This window comes from Channa argus, chromosome 12 (assembly GCF_033026475.1).
Source record: "Channa argus isolate prfri chromosome 12, Channa argus male v1.0, whole genome shotgun sequence".
Taxonomy (NCBI): domain Eukaryota; kingdom Metazoa; phylum Chordata; class Actinopteri; order Anabantiformes; family Channidae; genus Channa; species Channa argus.
In genome coordinates this window covers 11,576,720-11,599,182 of record NC_090208.1, presented here as the reverse complement: position 1 = coordinate 11,599,182, position 22,463 = coordinate 11,576,720, and the positions used below count along the sequence as shown (strand labels likewise).

The following is a 22,463-nucleotide window of genomic DNA, read 5'->3' as shown; positions in this document are numbered from 1 at the left end:
CTCTCAAGAAAAGCAGATAATCACATACAATACGGAGGTGTTGTACAGTCCCAGATGCAGGTAATTAAAGGCTACCAATGCTATATCTAAAAGCATTTATGCATCTAAGACATATTGACTTGAAAATAGTGGAGCAATTTGCCCATGTTGTACCATTCATGTCTCAGAGTGGGAATATTGACAGGATAAAAGCACTATAATCCAAATTGCATATACATTAAAGCAGCAATAAATAAATTCCCAGAATGCCTTTCTGTAACTCCATATATCTGAATACCACTACATGAAATGTATCTATCATATTGTGAAATGGTATGGATTTCAGTCAGACTGGCACCTGTTTGTGTCTCCTTTGGGCGCTTAAGGTGCCAAAAAAAATAACAAAAAAAAAAAATAACAAAAAAAAAAAGGGTGGTGGGGGGGGCATGTTAATGCAGTGCTCCAGACTACGTTTCTATTGTTACACAATCTCTCGCTCTCCCTCTCACACAAAGGGTACCTTGTAGCATGCCTTTGAAGCAGGGATCAGCCGGTGCGCTGAGCACAATGCCAGCTGTTTTGCATCTGCTGGGCTTACACTTGGCATGATTCTGGCCTTGCTGGCATATGTACTAAATCTGATCAGCCTTCGTGTGCTATGCCAGTGAACTGTATAACAATGCAGGTGTTTCATGACATTGCCACGGTGACAGTGCAATTAATAGATTGATGCCGCAAGCTGCAGCAATGGGATTACTGGATCGGTGAAGTCTGAAATACATCAGTGTTTCGCTACACAGGTGATGTTTTACTGCAGCGTGCAGTCAGAACAATGAAGAGTGAGAGTACATATCATCTACAAGTACATTTTAAAAGACAGGGGATTCACAATAAAGCATAGCCTGAAAGTTTAAAGATACTGACAGTAAGATTTAAAATGTCTTTATAGACACGGCACCCAAAATAAATCATATGCAGTTGCTTTAAATACAAAAAATATAAGTCATGAAAAATATGATACAAATGGCACAATGTTTGTGAGTCATGTGCACAACCATACATACTACGCTGTATTTGGTGAAGATTGCCTTACTGTCATTATATTTCATGCATTAATGGAGTCTTGTAATGGTGGCAGTTTTATCCTCTGACTCCAGAATGACTCATTAAGCAGTTTCTGCACACAGGTATCCCAGAATAAATTGTCTTTTAATGTGGGTTTGGCTAAAGCATGACTTTACCTGCAATACCTTCATGCCCTATTAATTGATTTTGCACTCGTAAAGCGCACCCATGCTTACAATTGCAGTGATCTTTAAACGGTCTTGCTTTAAAATATGTATTTTAAGTATGTGGCATGTATAAATACGCAAATCCAAGAACCAGCCTGCATTTTGTATGCGAAAAGCGAACCATTTAAACCTATGTGTGGCCAAGAGCATGCATGATGCAAGGATTTATTCGTCATTCTTTATTAATCAGTTCTTGAAAATTCTAAATATGCCTGGATATGTGTCACCTTGTTTGAGACAGCGAAATGTTGTAAGTCTGGAAGGAGGGAGATGTGTTTGTGCACCTTCATAATACATAACTACAAAAATATAAAAACATTTTTTTAAAATGATCTGCCTTACATCTAGCCTGTGCGTGTGTGCGTGATTGTGCGGGCAGCACCTGGCTCTGGGCCAGAGCTTTGGTCTCACTCCAGGGGTCTGAGGAGTGCGACACATTGCACTGATCTCACTGCAGCACATTTGTGTGCCTGTGGGGTATGTTGAGATTCTGCAGTGGGGTTAATGGTCTAAACCATTCATCTCCATGGATCGCTTTGGGGCAATGTCTCAGTCCCAGGCAGAAAGCTTCCATCCCCACCTTCTTACCTACAGCGCTCTCCAATGCTTGACGCCAATTGGTAATCTTTACGCCCTAAGCTCCTCTTGTCACAGCTGATTTACATTTGGTGGAGTGATGGAGTCAGTGCTCAAGGTCCGTCTTTGGAGAGCCATCTTTCTCCCCTAATACTCCTTCATACACTACATCTGTCACTCTTTTCTGTCACTTCACTCTCTCGCATGTTTGCTTGCTCACTCACTCATTAACTCAATCTCTTGCTCAGTTATTCTCTTACTCTCTCACTCACACACACACACACACACACACTGCAATTTATGCTCGCTCCCTCTTTGGCTCCTCTGCACCACCAAGTGAGTCATGCCATTTGAGAAGCTGAGATTTATTGTGACACACAGCTTTAGTGTGGTTTATTAGTTATGGCAAATGAGAGTGAAAGCATCCATTGAGAGGTGAAAAAGCTCTCACGCCACAGCTAGACCCATAGGCTTTTCCAGCTGAAACTGAGCCAAGCCCTTGTTTCTAATGGTGCAGCACTCTAAGTGCCTATCCCATCACACCATGAAACATGGAACATGCATTCACTCTCTCTCTCTCTCTCTCTCACACACTTCCCAAAAGGTCCCTGGACATTTATGAGGTGTTTATACAGCATCCATCTTAGCATACTGTGGTCAATCTGTTTCCCCTTAGCTTTAATACTCCCATGATGCCATCGTTCATGTCATTCATCATTCTATCATCAACTAATTAATTACCACAATACCCTCCATCAGTAGAGTCATGATGAAGGATACTTCAACTTAAGTGTAGATAATTAATGTACAACACAGATGTAGTGTGACAGTGCAATTCAGAGTGGTCATTTGCTTAGAAAGATAAGACCTTATCTGGATTTCCTTCCTCACTTCAAATCTTTGTTGAAAAACACACAGTTTCACATATTTCATCGCAAACTTTGGGTCCTCTCAAGTTATATTTTATTCAGTCATTACCCTGTTATCTGTTATTCCACTGAAGGAAGAGGGACAAAAGGTTGATCAAACTCAGTGGTTGCAGGTTGTATTGCCTACATGGATTTCCTGCAAATACTGTTTGAGTATTTACCTCTTTGAGATAGGAAAAGTAACACATGATCAACATCTAGCAGAGATTTCCTCCCTCATTTTCATTCCTGCCCCTGCCCAGGTCAGAATTGTGAGTATTCAAGGAGACATGTCCACGGAAAGGGTAAACTGTAGTTTGCCATTAGATCCCATTGGGAAAGTCTTATTTGCGTTTGACAAAATTATGCCAAGTCCGTTGGGAAGATGATGGGAATGCCCATGAGGTTTTACTCAGTTAGCAGGTAGCAAAGTGCAACTGAAAGGCTTGATAAACATGATAAGATGATACTGATACTGCACCTGCTTTCATTCAACATCAAATTCAAGTTTGCTTCAGATCTCATTTTGAGATACATTGAAAACCCCTAAAAATACTATGACAATGCTAATAGATTACAGGCATTTAGAAGGGGTTCATACATGTCACGGTATTGTAATTTTGCATCCATAAAATCTGATATGTGCACATTTCTCAATTCAATCAAATTTGTTAATCAATATAACTTTGGTAAAATGATGGATAAGCTAACAGTCAGTGTTGAAAGACATGAGATAGTAGCATAGCACAATAATATGATGAAAGAATAAGAAATTAGATGAAAAAGAAAGCAAAACATGGAAATGAGTGGCTTGATTGACTTTCAAAGGCATTTGAACTAGACTTCATAGATAGGAATCAATGAAAGGGAAAACTAATTTGGGTTATGGGACTTTATTTTAGGTTTTTTTTACTGCTTAGTCAAAACTCCTTTTTTCCCCAAAGATAATTTCCAAAAAATAATCCTGGAACCTCCAACTTTAATCCCACGGATGTGATTAGGCTCCAGGCTTTTTCTTAAATTATCCACCATTTTTAAAGATCTTAGATTTGATAATGAAAGTCAAATGTAAACAGATTAAAGATATTGCAAGATAATACATTTGAATATTTACATATTACTGATTACTTATATTTCAAGTCTCTCGTTGCACACAATGGCAAGTGGCTTTTATGTAGTTTTAGCCATTCAATTGAATTTCAACCAAATTCTCTCACTCGCAAACGAAAGCTCAAGCATTATAAGCAATAAATTAAAGAATGATGTGTGCTGGGTAAGAAACGCTGAGGTGGAATACAATCTTAAGTTAAAATTGCAATGCATTGTGACAGCCAGGGACACAATAAGCAAGTGAATATAACCGAGGTCTGGGCAACTTTGCTGTAATCAATTGGTTGCATAGTGACTAAAGCGATTCAGGGATGGAGATGGGAGTCACAATAATAGCAAACAAAAAAGCAAAACAGAGCCATGAGAGAGTATTCTTATCTCAAGATGACTGCTATCTCATGGAAGACAGCCACTTTTGTTTTGCCATGCCTCATTGTGTGGCATCTTTGAAATCCACAAGGGCCTGTTACACAGCATTCATTTTGTTTCATCACTCGCACAAAGGCTTGACTGACATTATTTGAGATAGTTTGTTTCAGGTACAATGAGAGTAATTATTCAGGCTGCACTGAGAACAGAGTGTACCAGCAGAAGGTAAGCAATATCACTAGCAATGATAGAATACTATAGCAAACTGTTAATAAAAGATAAAATAACCACAACTTCTCATGAGTCATAGCATCGAGCCTGCATCATGCATCTTTGCAAATAAAGTGGCACCAGGCTTTAATCAAGATCGTTTGTTGTAACAGCTTTACAACAAGAGGAAATCATTTCCATTTGACACGAAGTGGCCACACAGTGACAGTACAACGTGTAGACCAGAACTCCAGCTTAGACTTAGCTAGTACTTTTTATTCTTTTCAAAACGTACAGTAGAGCCTGTGTCCATCACTCGAAGGTATCATGGACCCAGAAAAGCACATTCCTGTGTACTGCAGCCCTGCTACTGTCCCCATGTGCCCCTCCTGATACACAGAGCTCCTCAGAAGGCAGAGCCGTCCACCAAGCCACTGCTCTACATCTGTACAGGATCTGGAAATATTGATTGGGCAATAATTAAATTGTCCACTCCAGCTTGATATGGATTAATAATTGCCCGCTAATGCCCTCCTGACATTTGGCTATATTGACTCGATACTGTTTGCAGCAGTGCGCCGATAATTATCACGCTTGGCATTCTTCATTTTGTCCCTAATGAGACCAATCAGAGTTGGCTCAACGTTTGCCTAAAAATCAAAATGCAGTGAAAGGAAGTGAGAGGAAAGCATAGATTTTCTCTTAGGACCAATTATTCAACATTCGAGACCTATCACAGAGATATTTGTTTTCTATTTTTCCATCTACAGGAACATTTTTCTTACATTGCTCATTTCTTGATGTATAATCAGCGCTTTGACAGAATAAACCGTCACACTACTATATATTGTTCCAAATCACGTAAAGAGGACATCATTGGACTGAACAACAGCACCACCAGCAGTACTATAAATACTGTGATGAGAAGGTGGTATGGGCGTTGTGCCACATCACTGCTTCGACTTCCTCACTGCCATCTGTGAGTGTTCCTCCTCTGGCATTCTCACAAAGGCCTTTTGTGCATTTTTCCCCTTTTGTCCCTGTTTGCTAGGTTTAATTAGGTTATTTATTTGAGCTTCACCTCCCAGCGTTTCATTATAGTGGGCATTGCCGATAGGGCTTCACACAGGGCAGGGGCAGATAAAAAGTTAGGACAAAAGATGATAAATGTCGCGAGTGGGGACCGGAATGCAATCTGGCTGCCACGATGCAGAGATGCTCTAATGGCTTCCCAGCAAGGAAGGGGGAAGGCACTGTCGAGATGGCAACGTGATAAATGGAGCCGGGACGGCTGTAAGGACTGTAGGCAAGACAAAGAAAAAGAAGAGAGTCATGGAAGGAGGAAAAAACAAAGATGACCACAAAATGGAATCTAATTAATCTGGACTTGGTTCCCCCTCCTGACAAATTCAGTGCAGAGAAGAAGAGGACGGGAAATTGGTTTTTAGGGAAGTTTTCAGTCCCCACTTACCCCTTCCTACCATTCCGCTTTCCGCCCAGGTTGAAAAGGCAAAGGGAAGTATGGGTTCTGACAATGCTCCTGCACCTGCAGAATGATTAATGACAGCGGACTCGCCTTACATGCCGCCGAGTGAAAATATCTCAACACACACAAAAGAGAACTCTGTTATAAAACATAATTTTGCTGCTACTTAGCGGTACATTACACAGATGTAGGGTTTAGAGTGCCTTTGAGTTAAACGATTATCGCTGTGGATCTTTTCCTCCTTTCTCTGAACTACATAGTGCTGCTTTTTCTGCTCTGTATTAGCAATTCTATCTTGTTTCCCAATGTTAAAATGTACCACATTATTCATGTAAGTTATCATGTTATAATGTCATTACAGATGTAGACAAAATCTTAAAACAAAAAGAAGAGAAAAGCCACAATTGCATTGATATTTCAAACCAATTCTTTCCATTTTGTAATCATGTGCAAACTGAACATGGACCACAGAAAGCAAAGGAGGCCGTCTGAGGAGATCAGAAAGAAAATTATAGACAAGCTTGTCAAAGGTAAGACTTTAGGCCTTTGATGTCCCTGTGACTAGAGCTGCAAACACTATTGAGAGGTTTTAGGTCCTCTTTGCAGGACCTAAAACCTTGATTGTAGCCAACCTTTCCTTTAAGCCTGAGACAGCTGCAGCAGTTTGCTCAAGAAGAGTGGATCAAACTACCTGTTGGCAGGTGCAGAAGTATCACTGAGAGCCGCAGAAAATTGCTTGTTTCAGTAACTGCTTCTAAAAGGTTGTGCAACAAAATATTAGGTTGAGGATACCACGATTTTTGTGTGGGCCATTTTCATTTTTTAAGACTATATTCTGTTTGAATCAAACATAAATCTCCTATTTAGTTTCAATTTAGTGTTTTCCTCTTTTGTCAGTCTCAAGTTGTTTCGCAGAAAATTGTGGGTTCTTTTGTCATGAAACGGTACCAACAATTCTGTCCATGTCTATATATTATACAATAAACACTCCAGAAAATGAACAGAGCATGAGAGAAGAGCGATGACTTTCAGATTCAATAAGATGCATGTTGAAATCACGTTCGTTACACATAAGTGTTCACGGGAACACATTTACAAGCCAGTGAAGCACAGATTCAAAGTACACATTACCTTTATCTGGACGTATATTATATTTCTGTACATTACAAACCAATGTAAAAAAAAACAAAAAACAGTTATTTAATGCAACCAGCTCATCAGCACTGCGAAAAACTCTCTCTTCATCAGTTTAAATCTCGTCAAGCTGAACAGCAGTCAGTCTGCGTTCAGTTTCTGTGCATAAGTGCACTAGATTTCCTGGAATATTTATGAAGTTAACTATTTTCCAGAGTCAATGTGCCAGCGTACTATTTAACCTTTAATCTATGTTAGAAAGGAGGATGAAAACATTACTTACTGAGGACCATAGTACCTTGTGGCATTTTGTGACAATGTCATTGGCTTTTTACCCTCTCCCCCTTGCTGTTTCATTACTTCACATTAAAAGCCAATAGCTGCAGCCATTACTCACAGCTCTAGTGTTGGAATAATCCAGATAACTGTGAAAGGGAAACTGTAGATGGAGACGTCTTTATACTTTTACAGGAACATTTTTGCTCTTCAAGCAGCTGATTAGGGATCAGTTTAATACTCCATCCATTCATTAGCTTAACTCTTTATCCCATTAAGGGTCACGAGGGTGCTGGAAGCTATCCCAGCTGTCACAGGGCGAGAGGCTGAGTACACCCTGGACAGGTCGCCAGTCTATCTCAGGGATGACGTACATAGAGATATTCATGCTGACATTCACACCTGGGCAAATTACCCTGTACGTCTTTGGACAACTGGAGAAAACTGAAAAACCAGGAGGAAACCCAGGGAGAAGGCAGATGAATCTGAACCTTTGTCTAGACTTACAAGTAAATATATCACCTGTACAGTTATCTATTCATATTTCACATCTACACTTAGTACACACATAAGAGCCACACATGTTCCGTTGCCCTGTGGACTAGAGCCCATTACTGCTGGCAAACATTTCCACTTGAGGCCTGTGCCTTTGTGTACCCTCGCACTCTGTCAGCGGAGGCTCAGTTTGGCCAAGGGTGAAAAGCACTAACAAGGGAAGCGTAACCAACTCTGTCAGTCCAAAGGCCACATCTCCGGTCCCCGACAGTCTTGTACCCTACGGAGGCTTCCCATCTTTAGAAATCTACCCCTCTTTTTCACCCAGCCTTGGAAAACATGACACAATATTGTGTTAAATCCTTTAAAGACCATTGGAAATAAATAGTAAACATCAATTCGGATACATAGTATACATTTAGTGTATACATGTATACAAGGTTGTTGTTTTCTTTTAAATAAGTTTAATTACAGCTAAGATTCTCATGAAGTCATCAACAGTTCTAAGTATTATACATATGCTTCAGTCTGGTTTCTGTTTTTGTCAGTTGCTTCTCATACAGCTATTTCACAAGCCATCTGTGGTTTTCTTTGCTTGTTCTCATGTATTTTCAGCCAGCTCCACCAAAGTATTGCGTTTGACTGCCCTGATCACACTCATTTTAATCACATTGAACATGACGTTAACATTTCCAAAGTTGGAGCAATTTTATTTTGGCTAATCACTGTACAAAAGCAGGATTTCAATGAGGGGGGGAAAAAAAGTTTAAAGTTGTGGAAAAAACTGAACAATAGTATAATTTTATTTTCCATCAAGATGGTGAAGGTGAAACACATTAATACACCTTAAATATGTGACAGAGTGTCTAGTAACACCTACAAACTGCACGCGCACACACACACACACACACACACACACACACACACACACACACACAGTCATCCCTATTTACACTTCCACTCATCAGGTGATTCATTCCAACACACATCAAGAAGAGTTTGGGTTTTTTTTTTTTGTTTGTTTTGTTTTTTTTTTTCAAGCACTTAATTTCACTGGATTAGTTTAATTATGTCTCCTGGGGGTTGTTGTTTTTTGCTCCTGGGGTGACATTGCACTGTTTGCTTCTAAGTGAAAACCCCAATCCACCAGTCTGACCCCAATACCACCCACCCTCATTTGTTTCCTATCTGTAGCTCTTCAAAAACATGGCCACACACACACACACACACACACACACACACACACACACACACACACACACACAAGCTCAACTGTTTTCTTCAGGGGTTCACAAATAAGAATTCAAAGACCTCAACTTAGATTTAGTGCATGCGGTTTTGTTGGAGACATATTAATAATGTGTAGCTGACAAAAACATCCCTATAATACACAGCTAATGTGTTATCCTGCAGTATTTCATGTCACTCATTTAATTTAAAACAAACTAATTAAAATTGTAATGAAAATGCTAACTGTAAAAATAATCATTCTAATGTAATTAATTGGGACAATAATTTGGCTTTTTGGCTTAGAGGCAATATTTTGAAACAAAAATGTTAGTTCTTATAATTAATGCTTTTATGAAACTTTGACTTTTATTAAAGTTGAATTAGCAAGGATCCATGCCCCTTGTGATAACAAATAAAATTAAGCCAGTGCATTGCCTCAGTCATTAGACACATACCGTTTAAAGCCAAGTTAAAAAACTTTGCCGTTCAAGGTACAGTCTGAAAATGTCCCTGGAATGTTGTGCTACATATTCAATCTCTGCCCCTACAGAGACAGACATGAGACAAGCTTTCCTGCTCTTTGGTTGAGGGCAAAGACAATTATGTGACGTTAAAGCTATAAAGGAATAAGCAGACACGAGCATAGTGTAATTCTCCCTGCAGTACAGCTACTGTACTTCGGTGTGTTGCTTATTTGTTTTAAGGTTCCACTTTTCTCATCTGTGTATTGTGATTTCTGCTGCACTGCCACCGCCAGCGGCTTTGGAGATTGCCATCTGCATGTGCTGCCACAGCGATATTTCTACATCAAACTCATAAAGTGTACGTCACATATGCAGTGGAAGCATCAGACTCCTACACAGTCACGTTCTCTTACTAAATAGATGTTTTTACATTGGAAGGAAGTAGCTATGGCCAAAGTGGGTTTTATCACTTTGGCCATTTTTAACGTCTCCGCCAGCCTGTGCAGCCCCTGCGTGATAACTATTGACCGTTTTGCTGTAGCACTGCCATTTAATGAATTGTTCCATTGCCTAGTGGATAACAGAATGAACGAATGGCTTTTTGTGTTAGTGGCTGCCACTGCCTATCCTATCAGATAATTACCTTTTTGCAAATAGTCTGCGTTGACTACCAAACAGAGTAAGCCTGCACAATTAGAATTACTTATCTATGTTCCTTCGTTTTTTTTTTCTTCTTCTTCCAAACATTGGAGCTAAAACAAACAAGACAAACAAATCCAAATTTCATACTTCTTGCACAACTGCTGTTTTCCTCAAACGGTCACACACAAATTGGCTCATATTCATTTGGTATTCATAAACAAATGAACAAGTAATGAATGAGGAGAGCTGAAAATGGAATCTTATTGAAAGTGAAGCCACTGTATCATTCTGCACGAGTTTGACAACCCTCAGCCCAGATGTTCAGAATTTCTAAAGGGGGGGGGTCTGGCATTTCCCACTTCACTGACCTTTTTCAGTTTTGCCCCCCCCTCCCCCCTTCTCTCTCATCCTCTCAGGTGGATGGTCTCACACCAACAGTCACACAATTCAATATTTATGTTTCCTTCTGTTTGGTTTCCAATGCAAACCGAGGTTGGCTTTCACGTGTCTGATTTGCCACTGCAGCCATTCAGCTCCAGCTTTTAAAGCATTGGGGGCCGTTTGAACAAATCTGTTTGAGTGGGCCGTTTTATTAAGTGACAAACTGGAACCCTCTACCTCACTAATGTGTCCCGTGGGAGACGGCACTAGTATGTGTGTGTATGTGTGTCTGGGCAAGAGAGACAGACACAGAAAGATAGAGAGAGGTAGGGAGGGTACAACTTTTCCTTTGTGAACATTGTAATATACCAAACAAGAGACTACATTGCTGATGTAGCTGTCATTGCACAACTTAAAGGCTTTTGCCTTTGTGAATCTACAATGATAATTGCATAAAGAAGCCTTTCAGCTACCATCTTATCCCACGAAGCACAAGCTAAGTAGCTCAACACAGATCCATAAATAAACCATTATATTTATTTAATGGAACCTTCAAAACTTTTCTACTGTCCAACACCTCTTATTAATGCAAGTCTCCCACTTGCAACATTGTCCCGCATCTAGCAAAAGCAGCCTTGGGAGTGGCTCTGTGCATGTGCCCACCCCCCCTCCTCAACGTGTCAGAGAATCTGTCAGTGCTTTGAATGTGGGACAAGTGCATTAGCAATTCTTTTTGAAGCTGTTGCTGTTGTCTATGCAAAAATGCCCCAACTCCTGCAGGGCTGCAGCCAAGAGCTCAGACCTTGCACATTAGTGCCACTGAGCATGTTAAATACACTAGCAATATTGACTGGGGTTAGGAAGGTCGCATTGGATTATGATTTTTGCAGCCTTTGTCACTGGCCTGAATATTTGACCTGCAGCCCTACTATTCATATGCAGGCCTAATATTAATGTGTCATCAAGCTGCATTCTTGTATATTCTATTGAATTAGTTATACATAATGACTTAAGGATTTTGCTTAGAGAGCACATTTAAGTGGTTTGGGGTGGGGAAGGGCAGAGTGAGAGAAGGCTTGTATTATGAACTTCATTATGTGTGACAAGCAGCCCAATATTGATGGAAGAGCGGGTCCCCATCATTGCACAACATTAAAACCTCTGCAGTGAATTAATGTACTATTCCAGATCCAGTAATTAACAATCATTCTGGGGCCATATCCCTTTTCAAGTAACCACTAATTGCAATAAGAATTTCAGTTTCCATTTAAAGGCGAGATTACCGATGAACATGCAATGCAAATCAGCCAACACTTCTAATTAAGCTCCAATTCCTTTTTCTTTCTTTCTGTCTAGACCCTTTGTGAGCACATACAATGTGGAGTTTGTTTCCTCGGCATTACAAAAGACAAATTTTTATCATAATTCTGCAGATAGAGAGCTGTGTAGTGCCCCAAGAAAATAGTTTGTTTGTTCCATTGATTAGTATGTCTGCTTGTCTTTCCTCTTCTTTTTCCCCTGATTTTTTGCATTGTTTATTTCGGTGTTTATGTGCCTACATTCCTACACTGTTTTTTTTTTTTGTTTTTTTTGTTTGCTTGTTTTTTTGGAAGCGGGTCAGATTTTTCTCAACACTGTATAGATAGTTAATTAATCCATAGAGATGGAGCTGTTTTATAAACCACACACTCACAACTTGCATTCACAATCACACACAAACTCTTCACTCTACAGTTTTTTTTTTTAAATACTATGATAATGATATTGCTGAAATGGGCTTTCAGACCACTTAAAGCCCCACATAAGGTCAAATGTCTTAGGCACATATACTCCACTTGTCACTTTTGCCCTCTTCCAACACTTTCAGTCTAATTTGTGCCACTCGCTGCCATTGTAACAATTCATCAATATCACAGAACTGATATGCTGTGGCTTAAAGAAGTCAAATGAGGTTAATGGCATCTTTAAATGCTCCTTTATTCCACCCGTGTGTCCAAAATGGAGCAGGGTATTTTGCAGACTGCCACCCAGTGTGTTAGGATTAATTATCGCCCTCCACAACCCCACCTCACCAGCAAGTTAAAGATTCAGAGAGGAAATGGCCCCTTTCATGCAAATGAAATTGAATATGTCAGTCAGTATAATTGTGAAAACTGAGCCGTCTTGGACTGGTGTCTGTGCCGAATGGTGGTTCTAGCTAAAAGTCGGTTTATTAATGTTCTTCTCTGCGCTTTTTGATTCATGCTTTTAATGGCTTGGCAGATCAAACTGTGGCAGAGTCCTGATGACTTGAAATGTTTTGGCTATTATGAATGAAACCCAGACTCTCATCTCTTTGAGAGCAGTATTTAAATGCAATGTTTGGCTGCGAGTTAAGCCGATATCAAACAAAGTTGGAATAAATCCAGATCGACAAGATGCACTGCTCGCAAGTAGCATATTGATAGAAATATATATTACCCCCCGTGTTCCAGATACTGTACATGTAAAACACTATGCTGCATTGCAAGACCTACTTCTACTTCATAATAAGCTCTAAAGAGCAGAACTCAAAATAGAACTCAAACCAAAACAGTTTTATTTTTCACAGGAGTGCTATATTTGTTTTGTGTTTTTGATCTACTTATATAGCGCTTTTATCTAAAGTGCTTCACAGTGTTCTCATGCAGCCACACATCGAATGCTGCCGTGCATGGTGCAGGAGAAACCTGGAGATCACTGTCTTCCCCAAGGACACACTGACATATAACCAGCAGGCCCTGACCCCGTGGTTCACGGATGACTGCTTTACCTACCGAGCTATAGCTACCCATGCATGTTTTTTTGTTTTTTTTCAGATGTTTCTTTTTTAAATTAATTTCATGTTTAGAAACCTATTGCACTTTGGTGTTACTGTAAGCATTAATATACTGTAGGATGCTAAATTATTACCCTTTGCAAGTATTCAGGTCAAGCACCCCACTAGCTTTCATTGTGTTTGAAAGTAGCAATATGCTTCACATTCTCTGTTTGCATGAGCAACGCTGTTGAAGGGTTGCAGCACCATGGACATAGGTGTTCTTACAAAAAGTGAAAGGTTTGCACTCAGTCACCAAATTATTAACGTGGTGCTGACCCATGAAAAATAGAGCAATGGGATGCTATGAAGACCTTCTTCATTTCTGGCAGCAGTGAAGGTGAACAAGGTTAGATAATGACCTCAAGGGAGAGCAGGCACAGGCCTGCCCACAGACCGCATTGTAGCTTGAGACCGGCTTTACACTTCTCGTTTCCTTGCTGGTGACGGCTTAGCAGTGGATTAACAGGTGCCTAGCCAGGGTATTCATTCATGTAGATTATATTTTTTTCTGTGAAATCAGTTAACAGGTAACAGGAGCTTTCACTGGATGGCAGTTCTATCAGTTCAGATTCAGACACCGTTGATTACCTGGATCAGATTTATTCAGTCAATCAGAAGTTGGAAAAATACCCCCTGAGGGTGGAGTGGGGGAAGACACAGTGAATCGGAATCATTCAGCTTCTGATTGACTGAACACACCTGATCCAGATAATCAACGGTGGGTAAAATAACGGCACTAGTTTACATAGCGCTTTACAGTGTTGACATACTACCTGAACACCGTGCACACAGCCACATTCTGGCGACATACAGATCAGCTACACTTTGTAGTGTCTGTAAATGAACCTACGGAGACCCACAGGTTTGGAGAGCACTGGATGGCACATTGGTGTTTCTTTAATGTAAACACCACACACAAAGAGAAATGATCCAGCTACAGTCCCGTCCCAAAATGTCTGCGAGGAAATGTTTACTCTACCATGCCGAGTTTAAGGTACAGATAAATATTCAATCAGTTCTTTGATTAGTCCAGCTACAGTCCAGCTACAGTCCAGCTGACTGGCACCATTTGACTTAAGGCTCTCCACAAAAACAATATTAGCGGCAGCAAAAAACAATCAGTAACGTACATATATCATAGGATAAGTCATTAACATAATTAGAATGACAGGCCTATCTCTGGGTGGTGTCACTAATTTTCTGTGCCACATACTGGTTCACGTCTCCATCACGTCGTGTTTACAGTGCTGTGTGTTGTTGGTTCATGGTAGTAATGTAGTGTAGTTTAGTGGTGTCACATTGCATTAGTTCAGATAGCTTTGAAACTAAGGTAAAAAAACCAAACAAAAAATGTGTGCGTGTGTGTGTGTGTATATACACACACACACACACACACACACACACACACACACACACACACACACACCACCTACTGAAGTGGCTAGTGGGAGTGACCACCTTACCTGCCACTGTTGAATTCCATATGGTGTTGATGTCATGCCGGGCTCCTAAACCGCAGCTCCCCACTAATAGATGATCATAGGCCAGATCTTTTTGCTCGCTCTAAGGATGCTAGTCGTGGCAGTGTTTGGAGAAACCTCAGGTTTCAGGTTTCAATCAGTGTCTGTCTACCTGAAGCCATACAGGGAGTCTACCAAAATGGATGCTTGTCACTGGCAGACCTTAAATGGGAGTATGATGGCGATATCAGCGGCCATGTCTGTGAAAACACCATTACCTCTATGTCACGCCTCAATCACTCCCCATTGTGCGGCGACTCCCCACACCCCTCTATCCACTTCCCCTCACCTCCAGCGTTGATCTCCTGTACATGTCGTAGCAGTCTATCACAGGCGGCGTAGGCAGATGCACCGAGCCGTAATATATGGCCCTGGAGTAAAAAGGAACCCAACAGCATATCAATTACCCATTGGCACCCCTTTGGCTGGGTGCCAATGTTCACCACACCCAAGCCAAGTAAAAGAGATAAGGTGTAAATGCAGATCTAATGATGCACTTTGCCGCGTACAAATTGCACAGCGTCGACTCTGCTGCCCACCTGTCGGACTTGTTAGCCAGCGAGTGAGCGATTCTGAGATGTGAGTGCAGATTTGTCAAAGTGTGTGTGCATGCAAGGCTGTGCACACCATGAAGTAATCAGGTGATTTCCCAGACTCATTTGCCTAGTGGAAGCCCAGCTGCTTGCCTGTTTATGTGTTGGCCCTTTTGATTGCTGACCACACATCTATTGTCACCTCTTCGCAAATGCTGCAGGTTAATTTGTCCCTCGCTCACAGTGCTGCCGCCGCCACCGCTGGGCTGCACAGTCTGGAAGGGGAAATCAGTCTGCACACCAGCAGGCACGTGAACAAGCGCAATCACACATTTGCACACACAAAGACGAGGCGATTCAGATGGTTGGCATCACTGCAGCTGTGTGGCCCCTAATGGCCTGCTGAAGTGATTGATAAAAGGCAAACAGTCACGCCACAAGGGGACAGATGGAGCTACACCTCTCACTGGAGCTGGCACTTAAGCTTCAGAGGAAAATACTAGGGGTCTCATTTAGCACTATGACTTTATTGCTGTAGAAATTCTCCTTGATCATCATCATAAAGCTAGAATGTAAATATCACAATCAAAATCTCATCAGAGAGAGACGGATTCCTTTGATTACTAATCACTTTTGTTTGGATTTTTTAAGCCATTGTAATAGAAACATCAGTGTGTAAGCAGCAACTGATTGTCCTGAAGAAAATAAAAAGGTGAAACAGAACTGAATTGATGCAATTCAGAGTAAAACAGAAAGTTGTTGTAATTGCTCATGAAGCCTGAATTATATCGGGGAATCGCTGTAGTTGACAGATTGTCATTCCGAAAATCCAACTGCAGGAAGAGGGTTGCAGCTCTCTTCACTGATGTGCGGATTAGAGCCCAAACAAATGCCATTGTACCGTGTTGTAAAATGAGCACAGTGGATGGGAACGTCCATGCCATGTCCACACAAAGCAAACACTGTTCCACTCCATTGTTCTGTCACCTCCTCTGCATTTTTAGCATTTTTTATCCTCATTGCCTTTACACTTGACTTGCTTTGCTGAATTAAGGGACCAATTAGGAGCAACAGAATGGTCACGTCGCCAATCAGACCATCGTGAGGCCCTTCTCAGGTGCGTGTCCACTTACGTGGGGACAAGCACAGTTACCATTGGAACTAGATACCATTAGCATTGTCTGCTAGTGATCCGATACAAACCAGGGTATCCCAAACAAAGGATTTCCTATATTGGCATTTTCTACAACCCATATTTACAGATTTTGTGGACACTTTGTAGAACAAGGTGAAACTAGTGTGGAATTTCACGCTTAGAAGCAATCAGACTTCTTTGTTTGGACCAACAAAGAAATGAATTTTTTTTTTTTATTGTGTGCTTTATAAAAACAACACTCAGTGACAGAACAGAAATACAAATCTCTTTTCACATTCTTATCATCCAATGATCTTAACTGCTTTACTTCCTACAAAAATGTAGGAAGGGTCAGGGCCTTTTATCCCGTTTTTCCTACCTAACAGTCAGCCAAAGACTTTGAGGGTTAAGATAAAATGCTTTGTACATTCTATACCAAAGACCTCTGTTGTTTTACTTCTGATCTCAGCCACTGATCTGTTTCTGTTTCCGCTTGGACAATAAAGTCAGTACAATCTCTTGTCTTGACCTCCAAAGACAATCCTCCCAACAGCCACATGCTGAAATCTGCAACTTTCTGGTGTGTGGCTTGATAAGGGAGATTAATTTCTCTGTTTGGTATGCTTAGCATGCTCACTAACGGTTTTTGTTATCTTTTACTCTGTTTCTGTCTCTCTCCAGCACCACCAAAGTTTTTAAGAACACCCAATGACCAAACAGGCGTGCAAGGGGGCGTGGCATCATTTATTTGCCAAGCTACAGGAGATCCACGACCGAAGATTGTGTGGAACAAGAAGGGGAAGAAAGTCAGCAACCAGAGATTTGAGGTATTAGGTCTATTGTTCTGATGTAAAATGCTCGACAAAATGGGAATGCTTCAGCAATGCCTTTGGCTCTGCTTGCACGTAATCCATCGCGCCAAGGCTCACTTGCTCTTCGCCCTGACTTGCCACCACGCATTAGCGAGCTCTTATGATCATGCTGGCCAGCCTTTTAAACATGCATGAGTTCTAATGAGCAAGTATACAAAAGATCCGGGGATGAGATTTGTAATTTAATAAAAGGCTAGAAAGGAGCAATTGGACAGTAGGAGAAAAAAAAACAAAAAAAAACAACAACTTGTGGTGTGACCCAAATACCTACATTAGCATCACGCCACGTTTGCCAGCTTTATGCAAAGTGAAAGGGGAACATGCACTTTCACTTTGAAATATCCTTTTGCTTTGTGGCATCTTTATCTAAATGCATGTCCCACTATCATTATTTTGGCTGAAGTTTTCATTTCTGGTCAGCTTTAATCTGCACTTGGGCTCAATACACATGAGAAATAACACATCATTGCAGAACACTGATAAGATTTCTATTAATTTCTGTGTCAATCCTCAGGACGATCATGATGTCACTTTTTTTTCCCCCCTTTGCTTTAGATGCCATATTTTATTGCTACCGCGTAGCAGCAATGGCTTAACGGAGCTTGGAGACCTCCTCCCACTTCTTATTTGTGCCTCACGCTCACAGAAATCTAATCTTATCAGACTTCATCGCGTTTGCATTGCACGTTGCATAGAATGCTAACACGCTAGCTTTCATTCCTACGCTGGCTCACAGGCCCTTTGCTGGCTGCTGCCATTCCATGCCCATTCAATCATGGACCACCGCCACATCTTCTAACAAAAACCCATTTCCTTCTAGAAGTCTCACAACTTCCTCTTTGATTTGCTTGTCGTCTTTGACTATATGAAAGGAGGCTGTTTTTCTTACCATGGCCTGCTGTCAGCTTGAATGCCAACCCGCTGTAGCTTGGCCAATAAAATGTTGCGATGTTTTGTTGACTAACACATGCAAGGATATAATGTGAACTCTAAAAAAATGTTCGTAGGCCTCTGTGTGTGTGTGTGTGTGTGTGTGTGTGTGTGGGTGAGTGGGTGTGTGCGAGTGGGTGTGAAGCAGAGGTCTCAGGCCTATCTTTATTGAAATCTACCTCTATGCTTAAAAGAGAATGAGTTATGACACAGGGCTTTCTAAAATCAGTGAGTATACAACATGTAGCATGCAAAACTAGCTGAATAAGCTACAACAAACACCTGTTTGTGAGCATTTTATGTGTCGTTCGTCCAATACAGTCGGTCCTGTCTTTTGTAGCACTCTCTCACCCCATGGTACAACTGTCCGTAGCCGTTTCTCAAGCCACCTTTAACTGTTTGTGCTTGTTTCTGTCCCATTGACACAATCCAGTGTGATGCATTTTCCAAGGGATAGAATGTTAACTTTAAGAGTGGGACACGTTCAGATGTAAATTTTAGTCAACAACGGAATATCTGAGCAAAAATTCTCTGGCCAAGATCACCTTCCCCATTCTTAAAGTTAGTCAGCCACATCGATTATTTTATCAAATTGATGCGCAATATTAAGATCAGATCTAGCTCACCTACCAGAAGACTCATATCTGAGCACATGACAATTAGATATATTACATACCTACAACAACAACAAAAAAAAACCAACTGCAAGATCAGTACATATTATATAAAGTATAAGCGTTTAAATGCTGCACAGATCTCCACAGTGACCTTTTGTACATTTACAGTTTATAACAACATTCACAAAAAAAGCACAAAATCATCAGGGCTCGATATAAGGTAGGCAGCAGCTTTCGTTTTTGTCGTAGGAAGCGCATTGTGTCAGTCACCATCAGTGTTGTTAGCCAAATGTCAACAATGTTGTTGTTGTTGTTGTTTTGTTCTTTCTTTCTTTTTTCCTTTTTTTTCTCTCAGCAGAAGGTCCCTCACCCATTGTGAACCAAAAAATCTCCTTTAACATATCCTGTCTCTCGCACCTGCAGGTGATAGAGTTCGATGACGGCTCTGGTTCAGTGCTAAGAATTCAGCCTTTGCGCACGCCCCGAGATGAAGCCATATATGAATGCGTCGCCTCCAACAGTGTTGGAGAGACGAGCGCTACCACCAGACTCACTGTTTTACGTGGTAGGTCCTTCTCAACAACCCCCAAGAGACAAAAAATACACACACACACACACACTACTAACAAGCCCCCTTTTCATCCAGCTAACCCAGGTAAGCTTGCATTTACTTGTTTTATGTCTGTCCTGTCCTCTGTTTATTGTCTTTCACTGTCGCACCACACAGTCAAACCCATTTAGACTCTGGTTACACTCACGTTGTGTACTCCAATTTAATAAGATGTAGTCCATTAGCGATTTAGCCAAGTAAGTTTCTGCTTCTAAGTGACTTAAGTCATTTGCATACAGTTTCCTGACATAATAATTAAGATGCCAGTTAAATTATGCAAATAGTCATCTATTCCTACCCTGCAGTGGTTTAATGGAAAAGCTCAGCAATGATTTTCAAATCAGTCATTTTTCATCTCCGCACTTCAGCTTTGATATTCATTTGACCGTGCCGAACTTATAGTGTATTCTCTAACAAGCGTGCATTGTTTATGGTAGCATTCTAGTCTAGTCAGATATCGTTCATTGACCAGTGGCTGTTAATGCTCAGCACTCCACTACACAAACGTATAACAATCCACGCGGAAAAGGTCAGCCACTTTGTTTACTTCCATTGAGCAGTGGGGATAAAAGTCAGATGACAAATATCTAGTTGGTTAACAGTGCCTCTTTTATAATAAGCACTGAGCTCAATTTTATCTTGATTACACACAATATTCAATTCAAAGGCAAATATGTGGTGGCCCTGAGCTCAAAAGGCTGCGTAATATCTCTCTAAAACATGACTTGTTTGGCTGTGAATGGGGAAAAATGGCTTTAGAAAAAAAAAAAAAAAAAAAAAAAGCCTTGGCCTGCCTGAATGAGGTGTGCTCCATTATTTGCCACAATTACACAACATGGCAAATGAGTTCCTATTGAGAGGGGTGCTTCCATCCTGTGGGGAAAAAACCTTGCACTGCGAGTCTCAGAAGTCACTCCCCTCCACCTCATCTTCTGCTCCTTATCTCGCCAATGAGCCAACAAAAGGTGCTTTGCACTGTCTCCAGAGGCCGACTGAAAGAGAAAGGTGGCACGTTCCCATGCAGCTCTCTCCTGTTTCGCCCACAGTGAGTGTGTGTGCGCTTCCACATGCAATATTGTGCACATATTTTCGTCCCTTTCGCTCCATCTGTATCTCTGTTTTCCTCTTCACATATGCACACATGACGGACGGGTTGAAGCTGCTTTTCCTGGCTCCATAGACTAGCATTAGCATGTTTATTACCATTTCCATTTTGCTCTTCAGCTTGCTCTCCTTTCCCATTAATGTGTTGAAGGTGAGCAGAGGCCTATCACAGAACAAAATATAGAGAAACAGGAGAAAGGATCTTCTTTCCTGGCTTTGGTGCAAATAAAGAGGAATGCTCACTGTCCTCACATTGCATCCTGTGGATGCCTTTAAACCAAGAAAACTGGCATTGTAAAAGATGCAAACAAATATATGTTTATTTTACAACCTCTTTTTTTACTCCACTTGCAAGGCTATCTAAAATGCATTGTCACACAGTGGTTACAATGCCTTGAAAAAGATGTTCCTGCTGACGGATACCAACGTATATAGATAGATGCAATTAAAAAGCTTTAGATTGTAGATGCCCTTAATATAGTGACACAGACGTCGTCCCTGACTCAAATACGCAAGGCTACGTTTGGGGAGCAAGCTGACACAGTACACTCAGAGGGCAGCGCACTGTACGAGCAGTCTGCAGTAACACAAGGTAATCTCAAGGATGCAATATGATATATTATTTAGGAAACCAAAAAGTGTCTGCTTTCTAAAAATATTTCATACAGCACAATGAATGAACTGTTTGGCTACTCATCATTACACATGACATAAACAGAAGTGTGAAAAATGCAATTGCAGGCGTGCAAAAATTCTTCTCCTTTGGCCCTTTTAAAGAAAAAATACTCAACTTGCACACAAATGTCTGCTGCAGCATTGGAGAGATAAATGAAAAAGAAAACAAAGATAAGTGCTACTACACCAGGCTTAATACATATAAAGTGACTGTTCATTTAGTTCATTTGGGCTCCAATGGTCTGTGGAAACGACTCCAAAGCATCTGTTGTGGGAAGCTCGCCACAGGGGGTGGTGCCTAATTCCATGAAGGAAAAGCACATTGCCGTAATTGCCATGCTATGAGGAGAGAGGACTCGGGGTGACAAATCCAAAGTACGAAGGATATTAGTATTCGGATGGGCCTCCAACTTGATGGGAAGCGCCATTAGTAACGAACTTCCAGGCTTAGAGAAGCGATTTGCATGAAAGGCGACCCATGAAACGCAATGATGTTCCAAGTCATATCTGCCAGGCCGTGGCATGAGGTATGGGTTTTCTTATAGCCTTTTTTAAATTGTGTTTTTTGTTGCTCCTTTGTTTAGATTAAGTATGAGACGGCCCGACTCATATGCAACATGAATCTCTGAGTTAACAGTTGTCTTGATATTGGTAAAAATTAAAAAGGGGAAAAATATTGCTAAATCAATGACAGTTTTGGCTGGATTATTTCACGGAGGTAAAATTTCCTCTGTAAGATAATGGCATATACACATGTACTCATGTGTATAGCCTCTAGCAATAGTTCCTGTCACTTAACAGGGTTATTAATATTAGAAATGTTTACAATTTGTTGCAATAATAAACATAACCAAACAACTGTGGAAAATGCAGCCAAAACACCTACACTGCTAGACTGTGTGTTGTGGAGCAGTAGTTCCAGCCGAATGATGTGTGCATTTGAAGGCTGCAGTTCATGATTCAGGCATGATTAAGGATTTATATTGGATCCTCATACTTCCATTATGCTGTCAACAGTCATTTCCTGTGCCCCAGACAAAAGCGTGCAAACTTATGCAGCTGTGCACAACTTGACA

At 40.9% G+C, this 22,463-nt stretch overlaps 1 protein-coding gene across 34 annotated transcripts in view; it reads left to right on the top strand.

Annotated features, from left to right (window-relative positions):
* LOC137137115 (receptor-type tyrosine-protein phosphatase delta-like) overlaps positions 1 to 22,463 on the top strand; it is a 337,728-nt gene that overhangs the window by 253,775 nt on the left and 61,490 nt on the right. For 33 of the 34 annotated variants that reach the window (XM_067523019.1, XM_067523010.1, XM_067523008.1 and 30 more), the window contains 2 exons: positions 17,261 to 17,406; positions 19,422 to 19,563. In XM_067523019.1, the coding sequence (XP_067379120.1) occupies positions 17,261 to 17,406; positions 19,422 to 19,563 (288 nt within the window). Of the gene's footprint in view, positions 1 to 17,260; positions 17,407 to 19,421; positions 19,564 to 22,463 lie in introns of those variants that run through there. The other variant, XM_067523014.1, reaches the window with a different exon arrangement.